The sequence below is a fragment of the Pagrus pagrus genome (assembly GCF_965226575.1).
Source record: "Pagrus pagrus genome assembly, chromosome: 23".
NCBI lineage: Eukaryota > Metazoa > Chordata > Actinopteri > Spariformes > Sparidae > Pagrus > Pagrus pagrus.
Window position 1 is genome coordinate 17,483,495 of NC_140205.1, and position 22,514 is coordinate 17,506,008.

At 40.0% G+C, this 22,514-nt stretch overlaps 1 protein-coding gene across 2 annotated transcripts in view; it reads right to left on the reverse strand.

The window, feature by feature from the left end:
• Positions 1–746: 746 nt before the first annotated feature.
• The window catches only part of ptprz1b (protein tyrosine phosphatase receptor type Z1b), a 61,856-nt gene continuing 40,088 nt past the window's right edge, over positions 747–22,514 (reverse strand). Inside the window, exons 7-32 of one of the 2 annotated variants that reach the window (XM_084345129.1) lie at positions 22,058–22,215; positions 20,469–20,619; positions 18,546–18,730; positions 16,797–16,923; positions 16,660–16,712; positions 15,676–16,158; positions 15,349–15,535; positions 14,332–14,553; positions 10,949–11,093; positions 10,767–10,858; positions 10,591–10,676; positions 8,938–8,958; positions 8,306–8,402; positions 8,141–8,223; positions 7,931–8,065; positions 6,435–6,566; positions 6,103–6,260; positions 5,889–6,024; positions 5,566–5,712; positions 5,326–5,419; positions 4,463–4,536; positions 4,222–4,350; positions 3,964–4,116; positions 3,713–3,855; positions 3,484–3,619; positions 747–3,252 (exon numbers count right to left, since the gene is read on the reverse strand). In XM_084345129.1, coding sequence (XP_084201255.1) covers positions 3,109–3,252; positions 3,484–3,619; positions 3,713–3,855; positions 3,964–4,116; positions 4,222–4,350; positions 4,463–4,536; positions 5,326–5,419; positions 5,566–5,712; positions 5,889–6,024; positions 6,103–6,260; positions 6,435–6,566; positions 7,931–8,065; positions 8,141–8,223; positions 8,306–8,402; positions 8,938–8,958; positions 10,591–10,676; positions 10,767–10,858; positions 10,949–11,093; positions 14,332–14,553; positions 15,349–15,535; positions 15,676–16,158; positions 16,660–16,712; positions 16,797–16,923; positions 18,546–18,730; positions 20,469–20,619; positions 22,058–22,215 — 3,671 coding nt within the window. In that variant the 3' untranslated portion in view covers positions 747–3,108. The remainder of the gene's footprint in view (positions 3,253–3,483; positions 3,620–3,712; positions 3,856–3,963; positions 4,117–4,221; positions 4,351–4,462; positions 4,537–5,325; positions 5,420–5,565; positions 5,713–5,888; positions 6,025–6,102; positions 6,261–6,434; positions 6,567–7,930; positions 8,066–8,140; positions 8,224–8,305; positions 8,403–8,937; positions 8,959–10,590; positions 10,677–10,766; positions 10,859–10,948; positions 11,094–14,331; positions 14,554–15,348; positions 15,536–15,675; positions 16,159–16,659; positions 16,713–16,796; positions 16,924–18,545; positions 18,731–20,468; positions 20,620–22,057; positions 22,216–22,514) is intronic. The other variant, XM_084345130.1, reaches the window with a different exon arrangement.

Here is a 22,514-nt window from a genome sequence, read left to right on the forward strand (position 1 = left end):
TACAGCATCATAGCTGTCCTCCAGCTACCATAAAAATGTTTTTTTCCAGACCCATTTATTACTTGAACTAGAGGTCTGGCTGAGCGCAACACCTGTCAGCTATCAGGTCTGCTATTTAAAAAAATCTCATGCCTAAAAACAAGGACCCAGAGCAGATAGGACACAAGATACTGAGTAAACATCTTTATGTGAAATACAAGCCCAGCCTCTGTAATGTGATATTATCTCAAGTACTGTGCGCGTGTAAACACATCAATAGGAAACTGACAGGCATGTGGGAGGCTTTAGAAGTGTCATGTAATTGGATGACAGTGCTTCATATAGAGTTGTATCCGTGTAGATTGGAAAACAGGATGTTGATCTGCTTAAACTAGTAAAAAAAAAAAAAACATACAGAAATGCTCCCAGGGTGGACACTCATATTCTCACTGCATAACGAGGTTTATTCTTGATGCACTATATACACTTTATCTTATGTGACTGCTACAGTATAATGTGTAATGGCAAATATTAATATGATTCTATAGAAAAATATATTTTTTGGTTTTGACCTAATCTTTGTTAACCTTTCATGGTTGTGCATTGATTATTTAACTTTCGTCTGTCTTTACTATCATGTCGTGTAAAGGTCGATCAGGGGAGACAATGCAATACAATGTATAATGGTCTAAATAAAAGCATGATAAATCTAATCTGGTTCATCCTGTGTCTTCATGTGTTTAAGAAAATTGAGAGATACGTTTGGGTCTAAACAAGAACATTTTATTTTTTCCCTCCCAGGAAAAGAAACAAGTTTAAATCATAAACAACCTGTTGCTATATACACACCGCACCAGTTCATGGTGGAGATAAAGGTAGAGACATTAAGCTGCTACGGTAATCATCAAGATAAAAAGAGAGAACATTCCATTAAAACTATAAACATGATCAATATTTCCAGGCTAAGATTATCAAATAGAATCCACACAGTTATATATGTGTAAATGACTAGAAAATCACTTTTGATAGTAAAATAGAAAATATATAGAGGTACAGTATAAACATACAGTAATTTGGCCTTTTAGATGTATTCAGGGATATTTACACAGAAAGAATTCAGACATGTTACACTTAGATCTGGTTTCGAATCACTGGTTCTATGATTTGTGCCATTTTGCATCCCCAGACGAACTGAAAAAAAAAAAAAAATGGCACAGAGCGGACACAAAACAGGCACAGAAAGATGCTGCAACGCTGCTCGAAAGTGATTCAGGGGTTGATTGATCGTGTCTGACGCAATGGAAAAACTGGACTCCCTCAGAATGCAAACAGTCATAGCGAGTGGCCCGGGGATCCCAAATCTGTCACTAAATGTTTGTAACAATATGACAATTTTCTCAGTTGATCAAAGCTGATTATATTCATTGATTATTCTGTTGCAGGAGCGGTTAAAGAGGTTTTTATATTTTCTGTCTATAAAAGCTGATTATCATTTGAATCCATTGTTACTGACATAAATTCAAACTGCAACTCTTTATAGCCGCCTGTCAGTCTTACGGGGACTGTCGTGTCTGATACCCAGAAGATAGATTTTGTGTGGAGTATCACTTTAAATCCGAGTTTTCATCCGAGCCTGACAACATTTCTCCTCTCTGACCTTTACATACGAAAGTAACGAGCGCAACAAGACTTTAAGAAAATAGAAAAAAGTCACAGATCATTATTTTGGCATATTAGTCACACAGTTGTTGTATCAAAACAGTTTTAAGTACAAGAACATGAGTTACAAAAGGCACGGGGTACCAGAGAGCATGGAGCCAGTGGCAATGAGACATGAAGAGAGAAGTTCAACAGCAGACATTGTACTGTCGCTAGTGAGGCCTGAAGAGATTTTGGTTATTTAAAACATTACTGGAAATAAGGATCCGTGATAGTTTGAGCCCCAAAATCTGCAGTGCATCAAAACAAGGGATTAGGAGAAAGTCATTTCCTGAATAATTTCCCTTTTTAAAAATGAAATTCATCTGTTGTTTGACTTTCATTGGTGTCTTATTCTATTTTCAGCAATCTTTTATTTGTTTGATTTCCCTGTGTGCCAATTGCAGTTTTATTAGAAAGTATTTCTGTTTTCAGAAGAATGATGGAAAACATTAATCATGAAAAAGGTCCAAAACTAACTAAAAAGGAAGGATCACAAATAAAAGAAACATATTTTAAAGATTTAAATGAATTTAAGGTGGGTACGTGTTTTAAATTAAATGGCGGGTGTCTTCCATCATTTAGAAAAATGTAATGTTCATTTCATATTCATTTAGTTTTAGATGAAAGCCCTCAAAAGGTTTTTGGCCGTTTTTCTCTCAGGAAGTGTTGGCACTGCTGCCTTTTTCAGCCAACACGCTGACCAGCAACAGATACACAGCTGGAACATCTGTAAATTCTTGTTGGAAAGGCAGTGAAGCTTCTTTGGTACCACTTTCTAATAATGAGTCTGTTATAAATACTTCTGAATTTACACTAATGTCTTCTGCTTAATAAATCATTCACTAATGCTTTAAAGAACAGTTATTGTTACCAAAAATCCCATTGGCTGATGTTTGTCCTTTCCACTCTGTATAGATGTGGTTATAAATCCTTGTTTTAATTAATACGTGCTTATAGGGATTTTATATTCTATAACCCATTATCTCTGTAATCATTAATATTAACACGCCATTTATAAAGAGTGCCTTACTAGACAGTGGTACCTTGTCAGTCATATCATGGCTGGTTGGTCTCTTAACATCAGAGATGAGCTCTGTGTCTGCTGTGCATGCTAACGCTAACAGTATGATTAATGAACATTATCACCTGTATAAACCTGCCAGGTTGGTCCAGGGGGCAAAAAGCTCTGTAGTGTCATCACAATACCAGACAGTTAAAGTAGTTATGATCTCTGATTGTTGAACACACTGTATTAAAGCGTTAGCATGCTCAGTGGACACAGCTATATGATGATGGAGTTCATCCTCTTATCACATGTCGGGTTGAACCTCAGCCACCACACCACTTAGTCTATACTGGTGTGTGTGTGCCCATACGATGCGTTTCCTATGTATGTGAAATGTTTGTGCGTTACATGTGTGCATGTGTCTACATGAGGGACTCCAGGCTCTCAGCGATGTTAGTCTGTCCCAGTGGTACCGATCCGTTGGTTTCTGGGCTCTGCAGGGCTCTCTGGTCCTCCTGGCTGCTCACTAGACTCAGCACGGCTCGGTACAGATACTGGTACTGCTCCTGTGGGGACAAAACACAGCTTTGAGACTGAAATAGGTTTCATTAGAAAAAAACCTTACCACATACGTTTTTGTAAATTAGGATTCTCATAACATGAGGCATTTTTCAAAACTGATCGTGAATGCCTGAGGTGAAATTGCTCGCCTCATTGCCATTTTTTAAGTTGTTATAGCAATGACAGTGAGGAATTAGAGCTTTGCTAATGTTTATTGTGTGTGTTACTGCACTCACTACGTCATTAAAAACCCCAGGCCTCATGAGATTGGTCATCCGTGCAACTTGGTAGACATCTACTGCTCCCTCCTCCTCAAGCTGACTGGACAGGGTGGTGAGGGCACAGAACAGCCCAGATGTAGCACCTCCCAACCTACACACACACACACATAACATAAATTTATCCTCACAAAGAAAGAACAATATATTAGAAACAAATGAGTGAGCCTGTCTGTGTTGAACTCACGGATCATGTATGACTGTAGGTGCGTCTGAATGTCTGCTGTGCTCTTTGACTGTGTTGACCAGATCAAAACTGTTTCTGATGGGACTGTCAGGGTTGGGCCAGCAGGTGGCGCTGTACTGACGCACTTCCAACACATAATTGTTCTAGACAGAAGCAGAGAAAAACAGAAAGGAAGGACTGTAATTGTCTTTGTCTTTATACATAAAATACAGTATACTGTGTGTGTGTGTGTGTGTGTGTGTGTGTATTACCTGTGGAGACTGCACTGTAAAGTCCTGCACCAAAAGCCTCTCATCATTGGACAGACATAGATGCTCCTCCCCCAAGTACGACACAGTAAAACCCTCAAAGTTCATTGGCTGGTCTTTACTGGGCCAGAAAACACAAGACTGCCCCTCTCCACTCTGACATAAACAGGAAAACATGTCAGAGTGTGTGTGTGTGTGTTTATACATCATCGTTTTATAAGTGCTATACAGAATACCTGTGGGTGGGTGTGTGTGTTGTACCTGACAGTGTGTGTCCTGCAGACGGACAACAAAGTGTGTGCTGTGTTCCCAGATCATTCTCCAGAAATCTGCCACCGTGCTGCTCAGAGGAGTCTGGCTCACTATGAACTCTTTACTCTGGTGATGTCCCTGCGGAAACACCAGCAGCGTCAGACTACCAGCCAATGTTTAGTTCATGTGTTCAAAACAACAGAAGAGCCCTTTAATAAAATTGGAACAAATTGTTGTCCAGTTGTCTCACCGTGACGTAGGAGGCGTTGATGTACCCTGTGGAGTTTGTTTCTGAAGCTGTCAGACACACTCTTGATCTTTCCACTGTACAAAACAGAGACATGAGTCAGCAATACCACACCTAAAAAATAGAGACCTTGCATAATTCATAAGCCTCTGATCCATCCATGGAAGAATGACTAAATGTTAATCAAATGAAAACAAATGGATTAAATTGGCCAGAAAAGACATGCCAGTTGACTACAGGAACAACAGACTCAAAAACAACTGCAGAGACTCAGAAATGACCTGAAAATGACCAAAAGAGACCCAAAATGACAACAAAGAGATTTGAGAAAAAAACTACAGAGACTCAAAACGACTACATATAAACTCAGATATGACGACAAAGAGACTCAAAACGATTACAGAGAGACTCAAAATGACTACAAGAGACTTAAAATAACCACAAAGAGATTTAAATGATTAAACTATGGGAACAATAAACAACTGTAGAAGGACAAAAATGACTACAAATTGACGCACAACTGGGGCCCAATGTCTCCAAAATGGAGCCATGTTTGCTGTGTGATCATCTGATTAAACATACATTAATATGGGAATATGTACAATGTAAATTCAACATCAGCTGTGATGAACTTAAAAAGTGATTTTTTCTTGCTGGCCTCTCTTCAAGACGGACACTCAAGATCAGCCGTCATCTTGTCAGTTGATATTGTGCTTCACTTGGTGCATAAACCCAAACTCCCAAACAAGGTTACAACTCATCAAACTGCTACAAACCATGAAACAACCTGCCACACAGTGAAGGTAAGGCTTTTTACATGGCCTTTCGAAGCAGTTGCCTGCAGTTAGTAAACCAGCCCTGCTTACCAGGCATCAACGCTCTGGCTCTGTTCCTCTCTGCATTGCCGTCCCTCAGGGCAGTGCTGTAGTCTGCGTGCTTCGCCTGACGCTGACTGATCAACTGAAACATATCACGAGTCAGTTACATTTGCAATGTTCAGGGTGTTCACTTGTAAGTAACAATATGATCCAAAAACACCGGCTAAATGCCTTGAATACCAACGTCACATCAGAGAACAAAGTAAAGGCTTATAAAACATGCCAGACCTTGAACTGCCTGTCCATGCGTGTCCTGCCGGATGCGCCAGGGGTCAGGAGTTCAGACACATAGGTGTGGAGGAGGTCAGAGGTCACCGAGGTGTCACGGCTCATGATCGCCTCCACCAGGGCATCATGGATGAAAATATACTGCTCCTTCAGGTGAGCAACAGGAGAAATGACAAGACACTTTGTTCTCAATAAGGATTGACTGGATGGACATTGAGAAAACACCACTGTCAGTGTGTGTGTGTGTGTGTGTGTGTGTGTGTGTGTGTGTGTGTGTGTGTGTGTGTGTGTGTGTGTGTGTGTCTTTGCATCAGTCTGCTTACCTCGGTCTGAACCAGGAAGTTCCTCTGCGTCCGGACGTGTTTTAGGAAACCAAGAACGTTCACTGTGCCCTGATCCTGGATCTGCTGCAGCATGCTGTCTATCACTATGTAGGTTCCTGTCCTTCCCACACCAGCACTATAACACACCATCAGATGTCAAACACATATATTCATTATATGGCATATGTGAAATAGTAACACACACACACGGTACCTGCAGTGTACCAGCACGGGTCCCATCTCCTGTGTCCGTGACCGAGAGGATGCTCTGATGAAGGACAGGACAGGCAGAGAGTATTCTGGGACGCCCATGTCTGGCCACTGGGTGTAGTGGTAATGGAGGACAGTGTGTTCAACTCTCCTCTGAGAAACCTGGAGGACCAGAAGGGGAGATATTATGAGTGTGATTTTGCATGTGAGGAAACATTTATCTACAGAGCTTTACAAAGCCTGTGGTTTTTAGCTTGAACAGACCTAATTCAAGAGTGTGTGTGTGTGTGTGTGTGTGTGTGTGTGTGTGTGTGTGTGTGTGTGTGTGTGAAGTACCTTATTTGTAGTATCTCTGACAGTGAACGTCCGCAGCGTGTAGTAAGCGAGGGTCTTGCAGCTTTTCAGAGTCACCTGGTATGGGCCATATTCCTCCTGATTCTCCTCAGGCCAGTACTGGTCACACTTAGTCTGTAGAAAGAATACAAAGATAAAACAGAAGCAGATGAACACATTCCTCTGTTCTGAGAAACTACATATTTATTCTCTTTTTAACAGGTCACAGTTTACAAGACACAGCATGGTAGTCGACATAATCAATCTCATCAAAAGCACAAGTGATATCAATATAAAGGCCTGCATAACACTGAAAACTGTAACATCAGTATCATCTATTAACAATGGCTCAAATGATTATGTGTTATGTGAAAGAGGTAGCTTATTATGACAAACCCACAGAAAATTATAACCCTACTGTGTAGTGCTCTGTGGAGAGTTTTAGCTTCTTTTAGCTCATTGTTATTAGCTAAAAAGCTTTAATAAACCCACTGTACACCGCCTGTCCAGCATCAAATAGCAGATGGAGAAACTTAGCGAGTAGTTGGTAAACATAATGGGGATTGGGCATTTGCGGAGGAGCCAAATATTTCCCTGAGAAGTTGGTAGAGACCAAAACAGAGCTAAACTAAGGGTTAATTTTGGATGTATTTGCCAGGTGACCAGTAACATGACTCCAAATGAAATCTAGCATTTTTCTGTCTCTGCATTTGCCTTATATCCAAGTGGCCAAAGGATAATTGATACTGTTTTAAAAACTATGGAACAGCAAAAAAATTAATACAAAATCAAATCAAATCAAATAAATCTTAGATCATCACCGGAAACTTTCCAAACCGGCCTAAAATACTGCTAATTTTACCATGCATGATCAACATAATGGCAATAAAATTGTACTAACTTGGCCATCACAATTGCAATTGTGGACAGATTCACTTGCATGTTGTTTGCTTGCAACACATGGTATGTGTTGAAAACTTGAACTTGTAATGTTGAAGTTAACATGTATGTAACGCTGTGATACTACCTTCATAGTTCAGAAACAAGTGATGGGGGGCGGAGTGGCTGAGACAGAGACACCATTCACCCTATTACAAGACACTGTACCATCAACATTATGTTGCTTTAAATACTAACGTACACATACTAATGCAGGATTGATACTTGATAGATTCTAGTCGGCAAATCTCTACCATTAGTTTTAATGTAAATTTCTAACATGTTTCATCTCATTTGAATTTCAAAAACTGAAACTTCCTGCCTGCTTATTTCCACTGATGGATCAGAGGCATCGGAATTAAACCGACATCTTTACATTAAAACAAAATGACACTGCCAAACTCTACAAGCAGCACATGCTTAGAAAACTTGAGCTTGACCTCTGCATGTGACGACGACAAGAAACAAGAAAGATGAACAGTCAAATTCAAGTTCAGATGAAGTTGTACTGAATCTGTGAAGAAGCTGCTGTTTGTGTCAGAGTGGTGGTGACCTCCTACCCTTCCTTTCTCCTTTAGGTTGGTTATCATGACAATGACTCCAACGTTCTGCTGCCAGATCATCCTCCAGAAGTCTTCCCTGCCCGCTCTGAGTGGCCCTTGAGCTGCGATGTACGCCCTTGTTCGCTCATAACCCTGCAGAGGAAAACACAAATTAGTAAAGAACACACTTCGATCTGTTTATGGCAAGGCTGACAAAAACACACTTACATCCACAAAGTTAGCGTTGATGTAGTCCCCACATTTCCCATCTCTGTCCAAACTGTTGGAGAGCTTCACTCTGCTGTGGTCATCTGTGTGAAAAAAAAAAAGGGTTTATCAGTTTTATCACTTCTTGCTTTTATAATTGAACATAAACGTTGAACAGGGACGTACAGGCCAGTATGTTGATGTATCTGTTCTTGCTTTTGTTGTCAGGGTGACTGGAGTTGTCGGCAGTGATGCCCATGTCCACTGTGCAGGCCTGCACCTCCTGAAAAACAACAGAAAATACAAATGAGATTTGGGTTAGTCACTCGGCTAAACATGCAAATTATCACAATGAGCACTGGAGTCACTGGAGTAAACATGGAGACTGATGCTACAGTATGTGACCTGTGTTAAAGCCTCATATTAATAATACTTTAAGATGTTAGACCAGTCTTACAAAAACAGAATTGCATTTCCAAAAATGGATTCATAAAATAGTTTAAGCGCCACTTAGAAGTGTCCTTGGTTCCATCTCACTTTGAAAACATGTCCGTATATCAGCTTTTAATACAGACTGAAATCTGAAGAAGCAGAGAAAATCACCTCTACCTCAGACGATTTTAATTAACGAAAAAAACTCTGACAAAGAAAAAAGTAAACTTTATCATTCACCTAGTTTACATTCAGTATCACACTGACATACAGATGATGCCGTCTACAAATGGACTACAGGTTTGTCACCAGAGGGTCACACAAAGGAGATTTCACTTTAAACAAACCTCTACAACTGCAGAGGGCTGATACTGTAGGTGTCTTACCTCATAGGATTCTTTGACAATCTAATGGAGGGTGGTGAGGATGCAGAAAGCACGACGATGGTGGTGGAGGTGGTGAAACGAGAGGGGTGGGGGGGAGGGAGCAGGATGATAGACAGACAGACAGACAGACAGGGAGTCAGTGCAGGTACAGGAATATGGGGTTCAGATACACACAGAGAGGCGGTGCTAAATGGGAAATATTAAAAATATTCCCAACTGAGCTGTGGACTTTTAGATTCAACCATGTTTAACTGTGTGTTCTTATTCTACATAGAAATATCAATCACAGCAAATCTTTTGTGCATACTGCATACACAAAAAGCTTAGTATGTATCTACAGTCCAAGGCTGTGAGTGTGTGTTTGTTGCTGCAGCTATAGGAAAGTCAAAAACACTGTAATAAATTGGGGTAAAACACACAAATGCGTTTGCAATTACAGGGGCGAAGTATACTTGAATTAATCCTATCTGTGTGTTTAACTCAGAGGGTTCATGCTAGGAAACAGAGGTGACTAATGTCATGCAGATGTACCTACTGTTGGAACTAACCCACGAGCTAAAAGCTAAAAATATGCAACAACATTTAGATATGTCAATACGTCACACGAGACATTTCTAAAACACAGATGATGATTGGTCACACTCTATAATAAGTGCAAGTTAATCTGTAATAAGGCTCTTATAAGTTCTTAAAAGAGGCTAATTAACATTAAAAGGATTGTATAAGATTTGATAATAGCAACATAAACACATTTATAATTAGATCATAGGACATTTATAAGAAACTTGTCAACAGTCTATAGACTGCTATAAGAACATAAATAAAACCTTATCAGTTCTTTATGATTGTTATAATACCATTACAAAGCTACAAAGCCTAGTTAACTGTCAGCTTCATTTTACAGGTCAGATTTCATGGTGTGTGATAATTGCTAACTAATTGGAAATATAAATAAACATATTCCAAAATGTTACATGGTAATTACTACTTACCATGAAATTTCCAGACCTGTAAAATGAGATGCTACCTAAAGGTTTAACAGTGGTATAACAGGTAACTTAGTTAAACACGGTTCTTATAAGTGCATATATATGTCATATATATATATATATCTTACAATAAACACCTTTATTATCTTATTATTAACATTTGTGTTATAATATAGTCTTATTGATGTTAGTTACAACCTTATAAGAGCCTTTATCTCTCTCGTTATGTGAAGGGTTTACCTGCCTGAAAGTTTTCACCGTTTTTATCGATCAAAACCTGCATATCAAATTTTAATGACTGCCTTTGGCTTGGTGTGTTTGTACATTTGAACTAGTCTGGGATGAGAACCAAGTAACACTGTCATGGTTAGTACCAGACCCCCTTCCTGTATACTGTTGCACAACATGTTGAACATGAGAGTTGCACATTATCACTGCTCTGAATGATTTCCCTTAAGAACATGATGTTAATAGAGATATGGAAAAGCATTAAGCAGCTATGACAAATGAGTTACGTTACTGTCGACTTACACACATAAACCAAGAATAAATGATGTTTTATTTTATGCTAATTCTAAAATCTTTTACTGAATTTATCTAATGGCTGTGTATGTTTCCCCTCCATGGACATTTTGTCTATTACAATAAGGAACAATCTGCTCACCTCAAACTCCTTGGAGAAGGTGTTGTTGGTGTGCAGCTCCATGACGTGCTTCACAAACTGCTTCACTGTCAGCGGCTCGTGTCCGTCTGCAACCACAGAGTGAACATTTTAGTGTGTGTTTAACATTGTGGCTCCAATCTGTTTATAATAAAATCCTTTGCATGTGTGTGTGTTACCTGTGGCCAGCAACATGGGTGTAGATGGAGCAGATATGACTTTAGGCGATGCAGTGTCATCTGGGTAGAAATTTGCCGCCTGGAAACAGTTTCTGTGACACAAACAAATCAGAATTCTGTGAAGTACACAGGCAAAATTGATCGAGGCAGATATCGAATCCAGTGTGTGTGTCTGTTTGTACCTCCAGTAGATGAGTATTCCCACCAGTACCAGCAGACAGAGGATGGTGAGAGTGGAGACGACAGCCAGAGGAACGACTGTCCTCTTCTCCCTCTCCACACCTCCAACCAGCCCGATTCGAGACTCATGGCTGCTGTTGCTGCCCTCTGAGGAAAAGGAGCCAGAGTGATGATGTCAGTGTCATGATCTCTGCGACAAGTGGATCCACAAGTGGATATTGTGGTGAGACTATTTTGAGGGTCAAAAAGGGATTTTAAAAGTTTACAAATATATAAGAATGTAATATAATATAAAATACAATGCAATATAATATTGAGTTATCATTTATAATTTGATCTTCATAAAATGTATAAAATTTATATAACATATAATCATATATATAAGGAAAAAAAGGAAGGAAAAGAAATATGAGTTGAAAAAAAGACAACAAGCTATTTCAAGCTTGTGTTGAGTTTAATTTAAGTCTTGAAATCAGCCAGTGTCCAGTTACTGAAAGATTTCCAACTGCTCCTCAAACCTTCCAAAGCAAAACAATCTGCCACACATTGAACCTGCTTTAATTGATTTTTCTTTTGGCCACTCAGGAACCAAAGTAATCGCTTTATAAAGCTGATTTGATCAACCTGTTAGCAAGCCAAACAAAAACCAAGTCCAACATTCACTTTCCTTTTGGCTCTTTTTGAGTGTCTGCCAACTTCTAAGGGAAACCTGGCTTTTTAGCTGCCCCAACTATGTTCGTGTATGTGTAGCGAGTTTCTTTAGGTAGTTTCTCTGTCTACCATTTGGTAGTAGGTCGATTGTTTACAATGTCATCCTGTTACCATAAAAATATTGATTATATGAGCCTTAAGTAGCATGAACTGTGTTGTTTAGAATAATAATAAGCACTACCTAACATAAACTAGGTAGGTTAATGTCACCTTATGGGTATGGAAAGAAGTCTGTGAGAGAGGAAAAACTAAACTGTAGTGACACATTCTGTCACAGAGAGGCAGAGCTGAGGAAAAGCTGAGCATTGACAAACATTTACCTTCCATACGCTCTTCTGTGGCCTTGCTGCCATCTGTCAGTGTGAACAGAGGGACGAGATGCCTCAACACAGGACTCCTTGCAGCATCAAACAATAACCTGTCCACACTTTCGGACTGCTGTGAACTCTCTTTAGTTATGGCTGCATCAGTGTCGTCTTCACCACCTCCTTTAATGTGTTCCTCACTCTTCAGACCTCTTCGCTCCTCTTCATCATATTCATCACCATTTCCTTCACTGCTGTCAAACAGTGGGAGCTCTGCTGTAGGTCTATCTTGACTGATAGACAGCTGGAGACCATCTCTTCTGCCAGATACAACTTCTCTCTTGTTGTCTTCCCTTCCATCACCTCTGTCACCACTTTTCTTTCCACCTAAAGCTTTGATACCTTTATTATCACCATTGACTTTCATTCCTTTTCCATGTCCACCTTCCTCTCTATCTCCACCATCTCCAGAACCATGGATGTTCACAGGCCGGCTAAAAACTCTGAAATTTGACTCAATTTCCTCCCCACTGCCGGTCTCAGTGTTCATTTCCGTTCCTATTACAGTCTCAACTTCAGTTACACTCTCTCTCTCATTCAGCGTGTCACAACCTGCTGTGCTATTGAGCTGTCTGGCACTCTCATCTGTTTCATCATCCATTTTCCTCACGTTCTGATTCCCAGTGGCATTTACTGCTTTTCCTTCTCCAACCTTTTCTTCCTCCTCACTACTTTGCTCACTTTCATTCTCTGCTACTGTTCCGCTTTCTTTCTTGCCAATTATTTTGCTTCCTGCCTCATCATCCGTTTCGCTATCCATCTTAATACCTGTAGATCTACTCTTTTTCCCGGTATTATCCACCTTGAAGCTAATAGTAGATAAGGTAGATAGATAATTTACTGTAGTAACTCTATCAAATTCCTGATTTAACCTGTTGCTATAGAGGCCAGAGCCTGATCCACTTCCCTCAGCTGACGGGCCTGGGTTGGACTTTTTGCGTCTGTCCATCCTGGCTTCCTCTTGATCTTCTCTTTTGTTGGGAAGTGGCAACTTATTCAGACCATCTTGAACTAGACCATCAACACTTGGGTTACTTCCCTCAACTGTGTTTGCTTCTGATAAGTTAATGGTACTCAAGGGATTACCAGGCCATAGAGAAACGGAATAAGTGGTGATGAAGCGATCTGGAGAACCCAGAGTCGTAGAGGTTTGACGGACGATAGAGTGCTCTTCAGAGGACTTGTCATTTTGATGAAAGATAATGCCACTTCTCTTATCTTCAGGGAGGGAAGGAAAAGGACGGATATTGCTGGTGTATTCATTAAAAAGGTTGAGCGATTGAGGCGTTACACTGAATGAATCTCCGTCGACAGAGAATCCTCCTTCTAGGACAGAGACCGCAGGCTCGACGATCACTCCACTAAGACCGTTAGGAGAGTTTGTTAAGCCAGAAGACAGATCAAAGGCTAAGTCGTCAATCTTGGATGTGGGTGTTTTTGCTGCAAGTAAAGTCAAAGTCAAAGTTTGAAAGAAAAATGCTCAAGGAGAGCAGCAATGAAACTTTCTCACTCCAGGAAAAGATGAAAGAAAAGTTGACAAAGGAACTTCGCAGATGAAGAACATGAAAGCTGGACTGAAGCTGAGAATTTCAGACAAAGTAAAGGTTGAATTTTCATTCATCATCAAGCCCCACACCATACACAAAATGCAAAAAGAGAGCCAAGAATTGGAATTATTTATTGAGATCCAGAATGAAGAGATGTCACAAATCAGCGTGGTGAAGAAGCACAGATAAGGTCCTCTTAAGATGAAGGATAAAACAACCACCAGAGTGCGCCACTGAGCCACAGAAAAGAATGCAGACCCAGAAGAGGAATCCCAAAAGTAGATGCTAATCACTGAGCTTGAGTGGACTCAAGTAGATTATGAAGAGCTGGGAAAAATATGACCTCATATAGAGTCATAACATGCTGCAAGAATTTAGGAAGGGTCAAAGCATATTTTATTTCTGAACCAGTTCAGAGAGTGAGGCAGCTGCTGATTATCACTCTAATCATCATCAACGCCAGCTTTTTCTTATCAACCATCATCATTACCACCACCACCAACTGCATTATCTACATCGTGCCACTATACAACATGCCACCACGATGTGATTAGCCAAACAGCAGTGGGCTATTATAGGAGACAGGCAATCATCCACCGCAATTAAGTCCAGCTGTCTACCCACCACGAAAACACATTTATTTATACCATGCTGCTGCTCTGTTAAATGCCTCATATTATAAATGCATAACCACTTTTAATAGGAAGTAAAGGTCACAATTTTATAGTACATGATATATGCTTCTTAGCTGTTTCATCTTACCATTAAACATGGGCTGTGTTGTGTGCATCAGCACCCTGAGCAGAGAGGAGGAGGTGAATGATTTGTAGACCGACTCAGCGAGTGTGTTGCTGGCGGTCGCCGCCCTCGCTGTGATCCAGGAGGGGCTGGAGGGAACTGAGGTGATGGATTCTGGTACAGGTTTGTTCACAGGGGCATCACTGTCTTCTGAGGCTGGCGAGGAGGCTTCGCTCACTTTATCACCTGCGGGACAGAATGCATGTACATGATGACGATATCGAGCAACGTGATATGATTTTTCATGATGACATAACGTGAGCAAACTTGATGTTATTCAATGTGATGTCACATGATAAGTCATGAAATAATGTCACAGCATATGTGACACAAAATGACCGATGATCTGACGTGCCATACTGTAATGTATTGTAAATCCTACTGTATGATGCAACGACATCACATCACATGGAAACTTGATTGAGGTGAATGAATGAATGAAAACCACAACACTAGACACAAGAAAATCATATAAACAAGATCCAGAATAATGCATTTTCAAACAAAGTCCAAAATGAAAGAAAACAATTTGAGTAATTTTAAGCAAATATGCAAAAAAAATTCTAAATTGCTGAGAAAACTTTTACTGTAGAAATGAGCGTGAATATTAGTTGAATAGGACATCTTGTATCCTTTTCTGGGCTTGTTAGATAAACTTAAAAACATCATAAATGAACAGCTATTCGACAGTCATTAGTTATGATGATTGAGCAGCAGTAGCTGTTCATATTTATTCAAACATCTGTGAAATGTTCCAATTATATATAAAACATACACACACACTTTGAACATGTTAGTGTTAACACTGGTATTAATCTGAGCAGATTCACTAGCAAGTGTCCAGCGGAAGAAAAAAATTTCTGCTGGTACCTTTTTAAATATTCATGAGCTTAAATTCCTCCCTGGCATTGCACAAAGAGCTGCAGTACCAAACCGAGATGTTTTTGATAAACCGAAAAAGCTTCTCCAATCAAATCTGACCTGGCAACACTGCAGCAGCAGGCACTGTTGCAGCAATGGGTGTGGTTTCTAGTGGAGAGTTGTTAACTGTGTCTTCATAGAAGACATCTGTGACTTGGATGTCCTCCACAGGAGGGGTGAAGAGGTCCGATTGGGGAGATGGGAGGACGCTTTCACCGGCTTGGTCTGGCGGAACATTATCACCTGACTGCAAGTAGAAGGGCCACAAAAACATTAGGTTTCATGGATGAGGAAACTTTCATTGTTTCAACATCATGTGTATCAGTTTTAAGGATGGCGGTAAATAAAACATTGTGAAAAAAAGACAACGTGTTTAGTGTTTACTACCTGAAGTGGCAACTCTGACAACGAGGCCTCTTCTGTAATTTGTCGGCGAATTGTCGGCAGGGTAGTCGACCGAGCAACTGGAAACAGGAACCCTGGCTGCTCTGTTACATCAGTTACCCATATTGCACCGTTGCCGTCAAAACCCACATTAGTGAATGGCCGTTGTGTCAGAATCCTCTCATCATCATCAATCCAGTTCTGATCCATATCATCGGGTTTAGACTTGTTCCGACCTGGTTTCTTTTTCACATTCTGGTTAAGTCGAGTTTTCTGAAGAACGGCTGACTCCGAGGGACTCTTTGGGGTTGGACGGGGGCTGACTTGGACCGGGAGGTTCGGGTTTTCCTGAGTTTCGCTACCTGGCTGGTTTTGGTAAACTCTGGTCTGCTCCACTGGGATCTCCTCCACTGGGCTGTGGTCCTCTGCAGATGAATCCACCTGATTCTGGTTCTCTGGCTTCTCCAATCTGGTTTTGGATGAGACCTATCACAAAGGAAAAATCACAAGTGTGTGGAGTTGTGTCACAACATGTCTGGCTAGTCCTGGTTAAAGGAGGAATAAAAACATGTAATACTGTTGCTGCTTCCTCCTTAAATGAGTGAATATAAACATCCTACCAAAGACACAGTGGTGCAGTGGTCTTGTTTACTTCTTCAACATTCAAATTAACTGATAATAAGACATAAAATAATCTCCATTAATGCAGCAAGGGGCACAGGCTGTGCTGCTTCTCTCAGTGAGAAAAACATGTTGGCATTACTGTCGTATTTTGGTTATTTTTTATCTCTCCTTAACATGCTGGAAAGTCCCTTATAACCTTCTATCCTCTTCTGAAAACACTCAGTGACAAGCCTCTACTGACATAATTACAATTATTTGCATAATAATTAGGTTTTCTGATAAGACTGAACACAAGGCAAACTCCATCACTGCAAAATAATTCCGCAAAAAGAGTTCAACATGCAGAGTGGTGTCAGGTCCTACCTCCCTGTTGCCTTCCAGATCTTTTGTGACAGCCTCAGGATCTGAATCACTTTCTGCAGAGAAAAAAGACTGTTAAGTGTAGCAGTAAAAATGTATGCTCTTACTTTATAGGAGTTTGTCTGTATATTTGTTTGTACCAGGGTCTTCTAAGGGCATGTCCACTATAATCTGGTCACTCCATCGTCCTCTGAGTCCGTTGGTGCAAATAGCAACCACCTGAACCACATAGCTGCTGTTCGCCAGCAGGCTGGGGATGATGGCACCCTGTAAAATCACATAGTTTAAATTAGTGTTTCCCAAACCTTTTTTTTTTGTCATCAACAACCCTCTTAGAGGAGCTCAAGTACCCATTCATCAACACCAACCCCTCAAATACAAATGTGTTCCTTTGAATGCAATATGAACTGCGTGTAATTTAACACTATTAACTTTATGAAAGAGGATATTGGTGCAAATATTATCTAGAATTGTTGATGACTAGCTTTAGTCTGTTTTATCTTTTTGTTGGTGTATTTGGTCAAGTTTGCATTCATACTAAGATCTCTAGCACTTTCAACTATCTTCATCTGTTTCTCTGCTCGCATTAGGTGGCGTTGAGCTGTCACAACTGCCTCAGCAATGGTTTATGATTTCATCATTTAGGAGAGAAAAGCATAATTCATCCGATAAAATTATATTAATTCCCCTTTTTTAGTTTCGCTTCAATGAATTTTACCTATAAACTCAAGATCAGCATCATCAAGTAGCTGAACTACTCAATAATCTTACCACATGCTGCCTGGTAACTGCAGAAGAACCCCCTGGGGTACGAGCTCTCCTGGGTGAGAATCATAGATTTAAATATTTCTGCTGTGAAATGTCCTTATTTTTGAGTCTTGCAAGTTTTTGAAAGAGTCTGCTAACCGTGCTGTATTTGACATTTACAGCACATTATCTTAATGCTAATGTACTTTCAAGTTGCACATATGCAAATAACTGTTGTGTGAAAGCCACCTCATGCTTTGTATTTTACATCATGGACTTGTGCATCTCTATTGATGGCATCAAATCATAATCTAGTGATAATTGCACTACAATAGTGTGTGCCAATCTTAATAAATAATTCTTACTAGATGGTTCATTTTTTGTATGGTATGTTGAAGTCTTAATCTTGAGTTAGCTTAATAAATCGTGTATTGTAAATCAAAAGTAAAATCTGAAAGACATTATATTGTTTTTTATGCTTTATCAATATAAGAGCCTTAAAAAAAACAAGTCCAACACAAGTAACAAAAACTATAGAAAAGCCAAAAAACCCAAACTGAGAAAACTAAACAAAACAAAAAAAAGAGTATATCAGAACAGAAAAGAAATGATGCACTTGTATGGACAAATGTAGGGTCTGCAAACAAAAGGTGGTGTTTACATTTTCTAACAGCCTTCATTTGTGCTGTGTTATGTTGGTCTGATTATTGATGACTTGTTTACATACATGCAAAGGCTTGTGGACATACACACCCTCATGCAGACAAACATGTAAATACACATACACAGATATTGCTGGTCACGTTAGGGGATGCTCAATGACCCGTTAAGAGGCCAAGATCGACTGTCACCATCAATCAATCAATTACTTTGATCAATCCAGATCCCTGCAGCAGTCGTTATGTGTCAGTGAGAGATGGACAGTGAGAGTGGACGGATGATTGAGGCAATTTTGACAAATTATGTTCTAAAATTTGCTGCAGGAGAAAAGGGAATGACTGTAATTTTCTATCTATTATGTATTTATAGGTCAAACGTACATGTGTGGACTGCAGATAATGGTTCAAAGGTGAGTGTAAATATGTTTGTAATGTGATGTTTTCATCCGTTTTGTTGAGAGATGTGATGAGATTCTTTCATACCACGTCCTGGTCCCCATCTGTCCTGTACTCCTGCTTGCTCTGGTCACGGCCCTGCAGCCTCTGGTAGGTGACGGTGTACCAGTCGATGGTTGTGTCGTAAACCACACGCGGACGCTCCCACATCACCACGATGGTCGTGTCATTCTGGGCGTCGGCCTGAACATTCTCTGGCTCTGAGCTGCATGCTGGAGACGGCAGAAAGAAAAAAGAAAGTCATTGATTAGTGTGGATGTGGCAGAAAACTCAATAAAAAGCCCCGAAAGAAATAGATGAAAAACACGAAAGGAAAAGGTACGACGGGACATGTAAACATGAACCACACAGTGCAACATCACACATTAAGTTCAGTGTTGCTGAAGGTAAATTGATGTCAATCAACTGCACTGAAAATGGAAGAAAACAGCAATAGATTTTAAAAAGCCCAGCTCAGGAGGTGAGAGTGGCAATGAGTGGGAGGTGTGTGTGTGTGTGTGTGTGTGTGTGTGTGTGTGTCTGGCTGCATGAATTTGTTACAGGCAAAAGGAGCCTTTTCTGAATTTCTGAATACTTTATTTCAATTTCAAAAAGAGCTGCAAAATAAATTGCCTGTGCTGAGAGGAGCAGGGGCACTGAACTACAAAGACGAGCTGCCTAGCAACCCAAAAGACCCACTTTACTTGAGGGTCGACTTTATGAAGATGGAGAGCATCGTGAATTACATCTTTTGATGATCATGACTGGGCTGACCGTGGAGGACAGCGTTATAGTTACAGAAGAGGCAGAGGACGGGCAATATTTTCACTCACGGCAAAAAATTGTAATGTAATATTTATATTGATCCCTGGAGGGGGAGAGTCAATTTTCTCCACTGTGCTGCCCAAAATTTTGGTATAAATTAGATAAGTGAAAGGATTTAGAGCCTTGGAGAAGTTGAGATTCAAGGTTGAAGTTTTTTAAGCCTAATAAGGAAGACATTTTTTGTAGTAAAAAAAAATCATAACATGATGCATCTGCTGGTTGATCAATACCAGAGTCTGAGCCAACGCCTGTCTGCTGAGATCTCTGCTGCTCCAAACTCACTTTCTGGCACTGAGTTAAAGCGCATGGTGAGCAGGAAAGTGACAGTACACGACTTTTCAGCTCAAAGGACTCCAATGTATGACATCCAATTAAGCTCAGTGTAAATGTGTTATCTAACCATGGACGTGAACCCAAAACCATAATAAGGAAAAATAATGTAAGAATAAGCTTTTAACCAAAGCTGAGGTCATGTCATACATTTCTCAGTTCTCTACCTAGCATGTTGCTGGATGGCCTGTGGGCACTGAGCCCACTCCCATGTCAAACCAGGCTCAGCACAGAGGGCGAGGAGATTAAAAGGAAAACAAAACTGAGAACTGAGAGCAGCCGAAGAAGAGACGCGTAAAAGCAAAAAAGGGGTCAGAGGATGGAAATCAGTTCTTTTATCTAAACCCAAGATACAGATAAAAGCTGCAAGGTCTCTCATTTTGAGTAGCTGGAACCAAAGAAGCACTTGTTTACAGTTTTTTTGCCATTTTAAAAACGAAAACTGAAACAATTATCAATTTTCTAAATAAAAGGCATTTTCTGTCATTTAAATAGTCAATTATTGACTAACCGTTTTAGCTCTTTTCAATCTATTCTTTCTATTTTTCATTGTTATGTTTTTAGGTTAAATGAAATGCCACAAAATTTGAGGGTAACACCAACGTGCCCATGTGCAAGGCAGTGTTTGTGTATTTGCATCCAGCTGTGATTGTGATGCTGAAGACCCATTCAACATTCATCATGGAAACATAGATGTGAGCATTTGGTAAAATAACCCCTCATTTAGACATTACTGCATCTTCCTATGTTAGCTATATGTACAATGTGGTTTCCTTTGGTTAAGACTTAAAAGACTTTGGGTGCTTGGTGACGTACTGGGTGTGCGCACGTCCTCCACTCCGGTGTACGAGGCAAACACCTGACCCATGAACTGCTGCTGCTGTTCCCTGAAGTTGTTCTGCAGGTAATCGGTAAGCATCGCGTACCCGGCCTGCTCCATCGTCATCACTTCACAGAACACCTCCAACTGGGTACACAGAGAAGAGAAGAAAAGTAGCAACTGACACAAAGAAAATAAACATGAGTCTGTTGCATCTTCTCCGTTCACCACACAGTTGCCAAATAAAACCAACACTGATACTAGTGAGTGTGCGTTTGCTTAAGAGGTTTGTGTTGGTGCCAGACGGAGGAAGAGAGACAGTGCTGCTCTATTTTTGGTTCGTACACTGTGCCCATGTCATGCCTTGCCACCCCCGTTTCAATCATCTAAACACAGACAAACACAAGGACGCACACACACGCACAAATATGCACACAGAATATACACGCAATCACTTTCATGACCTCATTCACTCTCCATTAAATCTGCTACATAATTAATAATTATCACACAGATGATTTCATGCTCAGATGTCCTTAAGGGTCTTCAGCTAGGAATCCAGCTGCAGTAACGTTACAGTGTCTGTTGTGTTGTTGCTGCACGATGGGCCTTTTTTCAAAAAAATGTTTTAAATCATGCCACAACAGAAAACCTTATTCTGTAGGGTCACATTTTGACTAAACCCTTCACATTGCATCACTTCAATGTGATGTTTTGTTTTTATTTTGTGCACAGATGTCAAAGAAGGCTGACCCGAAACCAGCAACGAACTACAACACTACCGGCAGCACTGATGTTTAACGTCACAGAAATCCATTTGAAAAATGTCCACTTTTTAAACTGAAAGCCAGTGAAGGTCCATGCTTTTATAACTTTTACGTAACAAAAGAAATCCAATATAAACTTTTATTTTTTTCAGTATTTTGAAACACTGTGACTGCATGCGTTCAGTATTAAGAATTAAACATTTGCATCACAAAGCTTGCAGGCTTTCATCAGACACAATGCTACATCAATTTAGCACTTAGAGCCGCTGTCACTGACTTCAAAAGAAGCATCATGGCAGTCGGCTGCGCTTGTTGTATAATGCATTCAGCTTAAAAGAGTGAATGAACATTAAAACATTATTCTACAAGTTGAGGTGTTCAGAAAGAAATTAGCATGCGTTAGTTGTAGAGGACACCTGTGTGTGTGTGTGTGTGTGTGTGTGTGTGTGTGTGTGTGTGTGTGTGTGTGTGAGTGTGAGTGTGTGTGTGATAAAACTAGAGGTGTCATAATTCTCGAAATCCCTGATTCGTTTTTCGATAAAAAAAAAAAAAATGTCAGCAGGGACAGCTATGCCATTTGAAGACCATTGCATCTGGATTTGTTTCAAGTTTGAATAATATATTCAACAAAAAGATTCCAGAGTTCAACAAAACATAGTTCGTTACAAGGATCTGTGACTCAAGTTGGTCCTGAGTAAACCCTCTTCCCAAACAAATCAATACAACAACAAATCGCCACTCCTGCTTTTTGAAATTGAAGCTTATTTGGATTTTGATTTTGAATTGAAATCATGATACCCAATATAACTTGTACTGACCTGTGTTTCTGATATGGCCACTGTGTTTTTAAAGATTATCCATTCCACCGTCTCCGAGCAGGGAGGTGCAGTTAGTGAGCCGTTGTAGATGTAATATTTATCTGTGTTATTAGGCAGCAACGACCGCAATGTGAAGGCTTCCATTGATCCGCTCTTTCCTGGTAAGAAAAAAAAAAGTCCCATCAGAACAACAAAATGTGACAACAAACAGACATTTTGTCCAAAACTGTAAAACTACCTGGGAACAATTGCATTTTGCATTTTGAAAGTGTCTGTGATATGCATCATGATGTTCATCAAAAGCTAGTCAGCATCTTTTTATGATTCATGGTATCATTTGATTTACCTTTAAACATGTATTAACTGGTTTAACTAGATTTTATCCCAATCATAGTTGGTAACAAACATTACAGTTTGCTTTTCATTTGTTCATCGACACTGTTATTCTACTTCTTTG